This window comes from Mirounga leonina, unplaced genomic scaffold (assembly GCF_011800145.1).
Source record: "Mirounga leonina isolate KUSES-001 unplaced genomic scaffold, KU_Mleo_1.0 Mir_93, whole genome shotgun sequence".
Taxonomy (NCBI): domain Eukaryota; kingdom Metazoa; phylum Chordata; class Mammalia; order Carnivora; family Phocidae; genus Mirounga; species Mirounga leonina.
In genome coordinates this window covers 624186-635981 of record NW_023270854.1, presented here as the reverse complement: position 1 = coordinate 635981, position 11796 = coordinate 624186, and the positions used below count along the sequence as shown (strand labels likewise).

Here is an 11796-nt window from a genome sequence, read left to right as displayed (position 1 = left end):
GTGAGAACTCTTTCAACCACCCAGTGTCTGCTCTTGCTGGATCGGATTTCTCGTCTGAGACCAACTGTCCTTGCTTTGGAATGAGCAAGGAAACCCAGTGTTGGTGCGTGTACCTGATAGGGCCGGCCCCATCGCTCAGTGGCATCCTGTCCACGCCGCCCCTGTGCAGAAGGCCTCATCCCTTGGTGTCATGGCTGAGTGTTTCAGCCCTGGACTCCGGGCTGCCTGTGGCAACTGGTCCACCTGCCCCCGCGTGTGCCCTGCACACCTTCTCAGAGCTTAACCTGAACGTGGGTTAGGAAGACCTGCTGGGCCCGTGGCTTGGCGCGGGCTCAGGATGAAATGAGAAAGTCACCATGAAGCAACTTTAAGGGGCCACGTGCCACGCCAGCCACAGCGACATGCTCTGTGGGGCGGGCACCGTCCCTGCCACGTCAGCTGTCACAGCTCTGTCACCGAAAGGATGTCCAGCCCACTCCGCCGGGAAGCCTCTCCTCACCAAGGCAGTGCGCTAGAGACACTCAGATTTGTTATTTTCTTTGTCAAAATGTTCTTTGATAGAACAGGGTTCTGCAAAGTGTAAATTGGACCCGTGCCTCTCAAAAAAGATAGAGGCCAAACGAGTGAAGTGGGAAGAAGAGTGGGACTGTGTCTGCTGCCCCGTGCCTGCCCCCTTCCTGTCTGTGCTCCAGGAACCCAGCAGAGCGCGGCGCAGGAGGCCTTGGGAACGCTGCAGCGGTCTCCAGGTCAAGGGATGGGGAGAGCCGCCTTGCCCTGCCGTCCCAGGGGCCGTGGCCAGGCACTCCCGTCAGGGGTCTCTAGTGGGCCTGGCAAAGCTGGGCAGCCGGAGTGCCACGGAAAAACTGCCTCCCGCTAACGAGCTGCCCCTGGCACACTCCAGGGACAGGTGTCGTCCTGAGAGCTGGTCTGAGCACCTGGGCCTCATTACTGCCTCATTAACAGCGAGCTGGGAGGGGTCCCTGGGCTGGCCCGGTGTTTTCTGCATGAAGGTCAGTGCCATCCTCAGAGAAGGCGTGGCTGCGTGTCCGGGGGTCGTGCATCACATCCGTGTCCCAGGCAGATGTGTCCTCTGCAGGCAGGCTGGCCTGGCGCCCACCCCGGCCTGCTGCGTGCTTCTGCTGTTTGCATGCAGTGACTCACCCTCCCCCCCGGCGGCCCCCTGGCCAGGCGGCGGGTGGGCCTGGGGCTCGGTCGTCGGCTCCCGGCTGTAAAGCTGGTGCCAGTGGGCTCCGTTATCAGCAGCCATGACACGATTCCTGGTTCCCCCAACCACATTTTATTATTGTTATTCTTAACAATAGCGGGAGTGTTGAAAGGGCATTTAGGGGAGGGAGTGGGGTGATGACAGGTGTGCCAGCTAATTGCTGCAGGAAGCCGCTCTGGGACGTGCCGGGGCCTTTGCAGAAACACGGGGAGTTTATCTGGGCGGCGAAGGGAAGCCTGGGCAGTTCCGTGACGTGAGCACGTGTCCCCCACCTCCCAGTTCTGTTAGGAAAGTGGGCCGTGGGGACGTGTCCCCTATCTGGGGGCCGATCAGGGGGTGGAGAGAGGGATGTTGTGCAGCCTGCTCATGATGGCCTTTGCCAGCTTCGCTCATTTCCTTTCCTGCTGCCAAAAGCCACATGCTGATAGTGGACACGGACAAGGAAGCACAAGTGAAGGAAGAGCCCCAAACAAAGGGAGGCCCCGGCCGCCCCGTGGTCGGCCCCCCTCTCAGCCGTGGCCTGTCCGAGGACGAGACTAAAGAGGGGCTTCTCTGAGCCTGGACCTCAGGGACATGCCTCCCCGCGGGGCGCCTCTGCTGGTCTTTTGGGTGGAATCGCCTGCCTGGACCAGCACCAGGTGCCCTTTCCCGGGGCCCACGATCGAGGAGTCAGTTTGTCGGTGATGCCCCTGCTGTCGCAGCCGGGCCCAGGCGGCTGCATGCTGCTGGCTCAGGACATCCCAGGCCCGTGGTGGGAAGCAGGAAGGAGTCCCACCCCTCCGGGAGACCCTTTGCACAGACTCAGCATATTGGGCTGAAAGCATGGCTGATGGGATTTCTGGTTCTTACAAACATTCTGGGCAGAGCGGTGTTTCCCTAATGGATTTTCTATTGTGTTTTCTTGCAGTAAATGAAATAATACGGAACGATCTCTCCAGCACCAACATCCGATCATAGCTGCCCACACGGAACTCACTCGGAAGCCGCGCGGTGTCGGCTTGGCCGCTGACGGTCAAGCTCCAACACAGGACTTCTGAGTAGACCAAACACATCCCTGGTGCCCGTCAGAACTCCAGCTTACTGAAGATTTGCATCGTACGCTCAAAGAAGTAGCTCTGTGACAGGGAGGACGGACCGAAGGGGGCAGGGAAGCGAGTGCGCCTCTCGCGGGGCCCCCCGGGGCACCCCCGGACTTCAGGACTGGAAGTGCCTTATTAATCAGACCCCAGCATCAGGGCGCCATAGGATGGAGCACTGAGTCTGCCACCAGGAGGGTATTTGTAGGAGCAAAAGCTATAAAGACGCTTCATCATGAGGCTTTCTCTTTTGTATAAATTAGGAGAATACTGGCAAGCTAGGCATTGTGAGAAAAACCTAACACGCGCTTCCTGCTTTTTATCAGCTTCCCTTGGGCTGCAAAGTGCAGCCTGTTGCCTTATTCAGCGCATTTTAGGGATCTTTTATTCTGTCCTTTCTGGCGTCACCAGCTCCCTCCCCTGCGTTACCGAAACCATAGGATTGTTAATTGTAGCATGCTAGGGTTTTGTTTTTAATCTGGCTTCGAACGTAGCGCAAGTAAGATGATAGCACAAGATATGTTGCTGGACAAAAAAAGAAGTCTGTCCGCCGCAGGACAGATCTTGCATTTGCATGGATGTACCGTTACAGGCACATATTTATGTACAGATAAAGAATGACAGAGTTGGTGATGTGCGGTCTTTGCCCAGCAAGGGCTGCCGAGTTAGCAATAACCCGTATCCGTTCTGGAAAACGCATCTAAGACAAAATCTGGCTTTTCAGCTGCGTCCACGGGGGTGCATCTCCTGTCCTCCAGGTCCGCGTTGTCTTGGGCGGCGTCGCCGGCCGAACTCGTCAGAAAGCCAGGAGAGGCGTTCTTGATGCCCAGATGTTACCAAACAGCAGATGGGAAAGCAACTGTAAATAACATCACGAAAGGAGTGTAATATATTTGTTCAGCTGTAAGATTATTCCTTCACAGAAGCCTTACAACTCTGGTTCGTCTAAGAAAACAGTTACCAAAAATGTTTTAATACGCAGCATTTGTAGTTCGTTCCTGATTAGTTACTGTTAACACGTAGGTTAGCTAAGCTCTACTGCTCCCCCTGCATCTGTACAATTAACAGCTTATTACACGTTATTACTCGCCGTGACCTGTTGTTTCACATAACCAAAAAGCATGGTTTAATTAAACATGTTTAACCCGATAATTGTGCCTTAGGAATTTATGCCCCCTCCTGGAACATGCCTGAATTGCACCCTCGGGTGGAGGATGTAAGTTACAGGAATTAAACATGATGTTATGGTGGAGAAAGCCCTCCCGCAGAATTATTTTTAAAATGTTCTTCTATACAATTATGTGTCATCGTTGTTGGACTCCCAGAAAGAACACAAACCTGAAAATATTTGTAGCATTTGCACACAGCTGTGAAGAGCGACGGCATAGGGCTCCTCCCAGGCCACGGCCCCGCCTGCCACCTAGACCTTAGCCTGCACTTAGCCCCCCAGGACTCGCATGAAACTCTTCTCAGTAAGCTGTCTATGGAAAGGAACTGTTTGGCATTTGTGTCCGCTCTCCTTGTAGCTAGGAAATAGACCCAATAAAGCAGTATTTTTTTGCTGGACAATCTGAGCCTGCCAGTGATTCGTTACCTGTGTGGAACATTCTGCTGGGTTCTAAGGGATTTTCCACCGCGGGTTCTCGTACCCCTGCCCAGACGTGCATGGGGAAGCCCGCCATAGGAGACGTGGCTGCGCGGCCGCGTGCCTGGACACTCCAAACACAGCACCTCAGAAATGCTCCCCCAGGCCCTGTGTGCAGGGAGCCTTCTCCAGAGCCAAATACTCTGATCCGGAGGGTAAACCTGGGCTCCTTGATCCTTGAAGCGACTTGGCCCCTTCCCCGCCCAAAGCTGCCTCAGGCTCAGGGGGATAATGGCATCCGGTTGTTCCTAAAACCGTATGAAACCCAGAACTTCTCCAGCAATTACTATTTTGAATTGTCAGAAACAATATTTTGCTTTTAGGGCTTTATAAAATGCAAGATTTCTTGTTTCTTTTGCTAAGATTGAGGTGAAGTTCTAGAAGAATCCTCATCACCTAGCATGTGTGCTTGGCACGCGCCTGCCCCATCAGGAAGAGCAGCCGTGGCCAAGGGGCCTCCGAGGGGAGTTCGGGACGCAGGGCGGGGTGGGGGCCATGGAGAAGATAGGGCACTCGTGGGGCCCATCACGGGCTGGGAACCCCAGAGCCTGCCAGACACACAGGGCATCGGGAGCTCCGTCCACCCCTCCTGAGGGCAGGCTCGCGGGGTCGCCGGAGCTGGGCTTCCCTCCCTGAAGAATATCCTGGAAGCTCTTAATTTCAAAGAGAGGTTTTATAAACCTGCCCCCCCATTCCCAACAACAGAATTTTATATTCCAGAAACCAAAATATAAGTCTATGAAATCAGGGGTGGTTTCTGCAAAGAGGCGGTGCTTCTGTGGATACCCATTTACTTAGCTTCATTTATTTTAGGTTGATTTTTGTGTAATAAGGAAAACATAACTGCAGGATCACCTCTAGCAAGGCGTGGATGTATGTAGACCAGAACGTCTCCTGGGGAGCTGAGATCGAGGTCAGCATAACCCAAGCTGGCCGAGGCTCTGGAGCATCGGGGCCCCTTGCGTGCCCTCCACTAGCCTCCCTCAGCAACTGGGATCGTGCGGCACGTCCCCCAGAACTGTCTGCTGTGGGGGCGGCCGTGCCTGGGGCCTGTGTGGCAGACCCTGGATCGCTTGTCCTCCCTCTGCTGCTGGGATGCCAGCCCTTCCCAAGTTTGAGACCATGTGGTCTGGAGCAAGTCCAGTAAACATCCAATCTCTCTTCATAACCAAGTGCAGCCCAAGCATAAAAATCCAAGTACGGGAGGATCCATGGCAGCTCTGGTTGCTATTTGTGGTGATCTAGGGAGGAAAAAGTTAACGCATTTCGTAAAGGCTGCTCTCTGCCTCCCAGATCCTGGGACTCACGTGGTACTGTGGAGAAGTCGTTCACAATACAAATACACAAAACAGGTAGCCGGCAATGAGGACCTGCCCGTTCTGGTGGAAGATCCTTACAAGGAGCCTCTTAAAAAAATGTATCCTGTGGGGCACCTGGGTGGCTCAGTTGGTTAAGCGACTGCCTTCGGCTCAGGTCATGATCCTGGAGTCCCGGGATCGAGTCCCGCATCGGGCTCCCTGCTCGGCGGGGGGTCTGCTTCTCCCTCTGACCCTCCTCCCTCTTACGCTCTCTGTCTCTCATTCTCTCTCTCGCAAATAAATAAAATCTTAAAAAAAAAAAAAGTATCTTGTGTGGAAAACATGTAGATTATAAGAACACACAGCTTTTGTCCCAGTTTATTTCTCCATTTACTGGATGCATTTATGGAAGGCACGTAACAGGTCTTTGTGGGAAGAAACAGAAAGAAATCACAAATGCAACTAAGAGAGTTCAAATAATGGGGTTTATGCCAGTTACATACAAGGATCCTGCATATCTCAAAGACCCTAAAGTTTGTAACATCAAGTATCGGGAATAAATTATAGGAGTCTTACCATCAATAAACATATTTTACAATAGAAAAAAAAAATCCAAGTACGTTAGCCTCTCCGTTTCAAGGGTGTCCCCTGATCTGAGCGGTTGGGGTCCCCCGCTGGGACAACTCTCCATGCCCCCACTCTTGCTTCAGGGAGGGACCCCCGAACTTTCCGCTTCTGCAGATCCTGCAACATTCCTGTGCAGTGCGCCAACCAACAATGTCTCCAGGAGGGTGTCTCTGCACAGCTGTAGCTGAATACTTCCCCAGAACCGCGTCCCACGTCGGAACACAGAGGCTGCGCCGAAGCTGCCATGTTTGAGAAAATTAAATTCACATAAGATGAAATCAACCATTTTACGGTGGACAGTTCAGTGGCGTGGGGTACGTTGAGTACTGTGTGAGGCCACCTCTGTCTGGCTCTAAAGATTCTCGTCGCCCCAGACGAAAGCCTGCGCCCACCGAGCTGTCACCCCACCCCCAGCGCCCGGCCAGCTCTGTGGGATCCGTGTGTGTGGACCTGTGTGTTCTGGGCACTTCCATCGGTGGACCCGTACGGCAGGTGGCCTCTGTGTGTGGCTTCCTTCACTCTTGATTCATGCACATCACAGCATTTATCAGGACTTCACCCCTTCTCGTGGCCAAACCCAACTTTGGCCTGTGGACGGAGCGTGGTCTGCGGCCGCCTCCACCTCTGGCTCTGGGAACACGCGCGGACAGGCTTCTGTCTGAGCCCCTGTCGGCAACTGGGGTCCACAGCTTGGAGCGTGTGTGTCTCGGGTGCTTCAGGAACTGTATGTCTTACTTTGGAAGAACGGTTTTCCCGTGCTCAGTCTTAAAATTAGGCTTCCCTAAGACAGACACTGGATCACTAACCTAATTTGCAATCACATATGCGAAGAACATCCTATCTATAATTCTTTATGCCAAAAAAATTAAGTTAAGAATAAGATGACTAACTCCTGGTTTATGCCAAAGTGGAAAGCGGGTCTCGGCCTCGCGGGTCTTGGCCTCGTGCGTGTCCACCACGGCTGGGCCGCAAGCATCTGAGCCGTTCAGGGGGTGCAGCCAGAGCCCCAACGCTGTTTTACCTCACACACGCGGAAGGACACAGTGGGGCAGCCTGGGCAAAGATGACCAGTGTCCCGGGAAGTGAGCGCAGGGTGAAAACTGAAGCGACCAGCTGCCGCGAGCCTCCGCGAGCTCCCCGCTGGACCGCTCGGTGTCCTGACCTTTCCGCGAGGAAAGGGGCTGTTTGCTGGGCTGCGTGACCCGCCGACAGCTGCCGTTCCTCACTGGACCCTTGTGTCTGTGACCAGCGTGTCACAAAGCTGAGCGTCTCCTCCTGCAGGCGCTGCAGCAGGCTCGCGGTCCCCGGCGTAGTCGTCAGGACCTCCCTCATTCTTCCCCAAAGGAGGGGGAGATGCTGATGGGGACCCATTCTGGAGGGAGGTGCAGTCACATCTGGAAGGAGGGAGCGGCCATCGGCCCTTCCCTCCGCCGGGGCTGCCCCTCCTGGAGCCTGGCCTGGGCCCCACAGACTGTCCCCGCTGCCCGTCGGCCCCGGCCACCAAGAGCGCCACTGTCCACCCAGTCTCCTCTGGAAGAAGTGCATTTTCCAGACCATCTGTGGTTTGTCTCTGAAGGGACCGAGCTGTGAGTGTTGTCATTGGGCTCCTGGAAGCACGCTCCCCGCTCACGCTGCCCAGCCACTGGTGTGGGGGCTCTGGGGTCCGTCTCCGCGGCACTGGGAGGCCCAGATTCCACCATCAGAGAGTCATTCCTGTGGTGTGAAGCTGTGTCCACCGTTTAAAGGTGACGCCTGTGGTTGGAGGGTGCTGGTGCCCTGGTGTGAGGGAGTCTTCGTGTTTTCCTGGGAGCTGGTGTCCATGGGAGACGGCAGCAGCTCTGAGCCCTGAGGGAGGAAAGGGGCCGGGACTGCCCCCAAAACACTGGCTGAGGCCAACAAAGCCACCGTCCACCACCAGCTCCCTGCACTCTAATCACCCGCACGGCCAGTGTGGACAGTAGCCCCCTCGGGGACAGCCAGACCAAGCCCCCTTCTTGCACCTCCATGTGTGGACAGCGTGGCCGGACACCCCAGGCTGCCACCCAGAAAGCCATGGGGGCACAGAGTCTCTCTGTGATTTTGGGGGACCCCTTCTCCTCCTGCAGAGAAACGATTCTCGATTTGGTGCAGTCAGCGACCAGGCACAACTCGTACCAAGTGCTCCTTTTGTTTGGGGCATGTTCTAGAAGTGTGGTGTAGACTTCCTCCTGAGGAGAAGAGCCATTAATCTCCAGGGGCAGTCTGATAGGGTGGGGAGAGCCACAGGGGGCAGAGAGCCGGGGGCCGGGGAGACCTCGCAGGAAGGTGGCGGTCTAGCCAGCACTGGATGAGGTGAGATTGTCCTGAGCAAGAGCGTCCCACGGGGGCGACCACCAGTGAAAAGGTCCTAGGGCAGGTGCACCTGATGCTCAGGAGAGGCCAGGAGGGACAAGCGGATGTCCCCGCAGACCCACAGACATGCGAGGGAGAGGTAGAGAGGACAGACAGATGGAGACAGACAGACGGAGAGGGAGCAGGGACCAGATGTCCCCGGCATTTGTTTAGAACATCAGGGAGATCTGTGAGGAAACTAATAATCATGAATTCACAAACACTAATAGTGAAATAAGAAGAATCCGGGTCACACTAATCGGGAAGGTTTTGGTGAAAGTGAAAGGGGTCAGATTTGGGGCCCAAGCAGGTGTGGCTGGGGAGAGGAGACATGGCTGGGGTGACCCCCCCCACGGAGACCTTGGCCCTGCCCTCCACCACACAGGCTCGGGAGACTTTCTCTGCACCTCCCCCCGTGCCCAGCCGGTCCTCGTCCTAGACGGAGGCTTTTCCTGCCCCACCCGCGGCCCCTCACCTCCTAAGGTGTAAATGTCGGGCACGTCTCACTGGGCACTATGTCCTGACAGGACACTTCAAGGACAGGAATTCTGTTCCAGGGCTGATGTTCTCTTGGCATCTGTTATGGATCGTATGTGTGGGTCCCCCAGAACCCCTGCCTTGAAACCCCAACCCCAGCGTGACTGTGCTCGGAGGTGATTACAGGAGCCCACGTGGTGAGAGGCGGCCACCATGTGAGGAGGAAAGAAGAGGGGTCTGTACGCCTGAAACTGCCCCTGGACTCAGACGTGCGCCGTCCCTCCTCGTGTCCCCGCGGCAGAGCCTATTCCAGCTGGAGAGATGATTGGTGTTCCTCGTGTCACGTGGAAAAGGGGGTGAATTCAACACTCCTGATCAAGGGGACTAGCACCAGTGGTCCAGCTGGTAATGATGGCCACGTGCAGCGCCACTCTTTATTTTGTCTGGTTTTTTCTTAACTTTATTTTAAAATAATTACAGATTCCCAAGAAACTGCCCAAAAAATGTACAAAGAGGTCCCACTGGATTTTCACATTTCTCCCCAAAACAGGAAACCGGCATTGGTACAACATAGAGAACTTACTCAGACTTCATGGGTTTGACAGGTGCGCACGCGTGTGAGTGTGTGTGTGTGCCCGTGCGGTCCCGGGCAGTCTTGCCTCACCTGCAGGTTCCTGTAGCCACCAAGACCAAGGACAGCCAGCTCCGTCGGCCTCACGGCTCTGGCCACGCCGGCACCCTTCCTGCCCCCACGGCCACTCGTTTGCTCCCCGTAGCTACAGCCTTGTTACTTCTTGTCGGTGGAATCGTGCAGTGTGTTACCTTTTGAGATGGCTTTTGTCGCTCCGCAAGTTGTTGTGCGTGTCAGCAGTCTGTCCCTCTTCATCGCTGAGTAGGATTCCGTACAGGAGGAGCGTGGCTGTCCAAATGCTCACCCAGGGACGGGCACCTGGGCGTTTCCCTGGGGCTCTGGCTGCTCTGACTGAAGCCACCTGGACGTTGCACACGCGCGTTTTCAGCGTGGGTTTGGGTGAACGTTTCATTTCCCGGGATAAAGGACCAAGGGAGCAAATGCTGGGTCCTAGGCCGAGTGCATGCTTCGTGTGTAGAGCTGCCCGAATACTCTCCTGAGTCGCCCTATCATTTACGGCTCCCTCTAGCAAGCCGCGAGCCGAGCAGTGGTACTTCAGCCCCTCGGGTCGGTTTAAATGCACGCTCCCCGGGGGCTACCAGCGTCCGGCATGTAAGCCCTTAGCTGCCATCTGTGCAGGCCTCCTCAGTGAAATGTCCCTTCGTGTCCTTGCCCATTTTCTAATGGGACTGCTTTTGGTTTGGTTTTGTTTTCTTTGACTTTATGCACTCTATATGCAAGCCCTTTGTCAGATCTGTGGTTTGCAAATAGTTTCTCCCAGTCAGGAGCTTGTCTTCTTAGAGATCGTTAGGAGAGGAAAACTGTTTAATTTTTAGCTGAGGCGCAGTTGGTCAGCATTTCCTTTGATGGGTTCAAGCCTCGGCCCTAAGACTTCCTTCTGTGTTCTGTCCTAGAAATTTTATAGTTTTGTGTTTTATATGTAAGTCCATGATCCCTTTTGAGTTAATTTTCTGTATAAGGTGTGAAATTGAGCTTCATTTTCCCCTCACACACCCGATTTGTGGAAAAGACATATTTGTTTTTTGAACATATTGGTGTGGGTCTATATCTGGGCTCTGTCTTGTTTTCCCCGATCTGCGGGTCAGGCCTCCCCTTGAACCCCCCACTGTCTGCACTCCTATAAGTCTCAAAATCCCACTGAGCAATTTCTCCCACCGTGTCCTTTTCCAGAATTGCCATAGCTATCCAAGGTCCTGTGTCTTCCCATGTACATTTTACAATAAACTTGTCTACGTCTCCAAGAAGCCATGTTGGGTGTTACAGAGATCGTATTAAACCTCTATGCCAATTTGGGGAGAACTGGAAACTCGTGAGCTTTGTTAGGTAGGACCAGAACAGCCTTTAGTCTTGGGCTAATCTTTCCTGCTATTAAGGCAAAACGCTTCTGAGCACACTGCCTGGTTTTCTGTGAACTGCGCACCTTTCTGTTCTGGGAGTCCTATGTGAGGTCCAGTATTGCCCCTCGAATTGTCCGGGAAGGCTCCCTGCCAGGCCTTGGGGAATGCCTCCCGTGGGCGCGCTGACCAGCACTCACGCTCTGCAGCTGTCCACGCCCTCCCTCCGGGCGGCTCTCTCCTCTGCCACCTGCACCCACACCACAACCTGCCAGCCCACCTTGTCTCTGTCCCCGTCTAGGGGTCTCTCTCCCTCGTCGCCTGAGGTGGAATGTATAACGCGTTTCATAGATTTTCCCCATTTTTTGCTTGTTTGGGTGAGAGGGTAAGTCTGGTCCCTGCTAGTCCGCCGCGGCCGAGCACAGAAGTTGTGGTGCTTGATTCTTCACAGCTTCTCCGGCATGTTGTCGTTGGGGCCGTAGCCCATCTTCCACGTTCCCTGCATTTGGGACCACACAACAATGATGCTATTCACACAAAAACAGCATGTCTAGCCAAGAGAGTGGCTTGTGATTATGAGATATGCCTTGGGGCCCCACGTAATTTTAATCGGAAAGGAAAGCATCAAACAGAGGCTGAAAAGCAGCTCTAGCTGCCAAATATGCTTTTTACCTGAAGAACAAAAGTATCCCAAGGAAGAAACAGGTTTTCATGGTTTTTGTAAAAGCAACAGAGAAGCAGAAATGTGTCTGTGTTCAGGTGGTGCAGGAACATTTCCCTCATGGCTTTGACATCACATCGCCACTGGCGGGATTGTCCATGCTGAGCGCCCCCCTCCCCGCACCACAGGTGCTCACTAGGCTCACCCCACAGCCTCTCGAAGGTCAAGCTGCTCCCTCGGGACAGCCATTAACCATCTCACCCTAAAAACACAAACCCAGAAGCCAACAGTGAACTGTGAGCTTTATAGCCAGAGAAGGAAGGCCGCTGAATTTTGAGGATGTTTCTACCTTCTGTGTTTTCATGGACTGTACCTGAAAAACATACTAACCAAGACTACCTTAATTTAGAATGTGGGATGACTGGACATTA

General features: G+C 54.3%; 2 protein-coding genes across 4 annotated transcripts in view; both read left to right on the top strand.

The window, feature by feature from the left end:
* NFATC1 (nuclear factor of activated T cells 1) overlaps positions 1 to 3865 on the top strand; it is a 100166-nt gene extending 96301 nt beyond the window's left edge. For all 3 annotated transcript variants that reach the window (XM_034996123.1, XM_034996125.1, XM_034996124.1), the window contains one exon: positions 2133 to 3865. In XM_034996123.1, coding sequence (XP_034852014.1) covers positions 2133 to 2182 — 50 coding nt within the window. In that variant the 3' untranslated portion in view covers positions 2183 to 3865. The remainder of the gene's footprint in view (positions 1 to 2132) is intronic.
* A 1165-nt stretch (positions 3866 to 5030) lies between these two features.
* LOC118004607 (28S ribosomal protein S18c, mitochondrial-like) lies at positions 5031 to 5821 on the top strand. The gene is made up of 3 exons (XM_034996033.1): positions 5031 to 5363; positions 5570 to 5605; positions 5664 to 5821. The coding sequence occupies exons 1-3, from the start codon at positions 5158 to 5160 to the stop codon at positions 5722 to 5724; spliced, it is 303 nt and encodes a 100-aa protein (XP_034851924.1). The 5' UTR covers positions 5031 to 5157; the 3' UTR covers positions 5725 to 5821.
* Positions 5822 to 11796: the final 5975 nt, after the last annotated feature.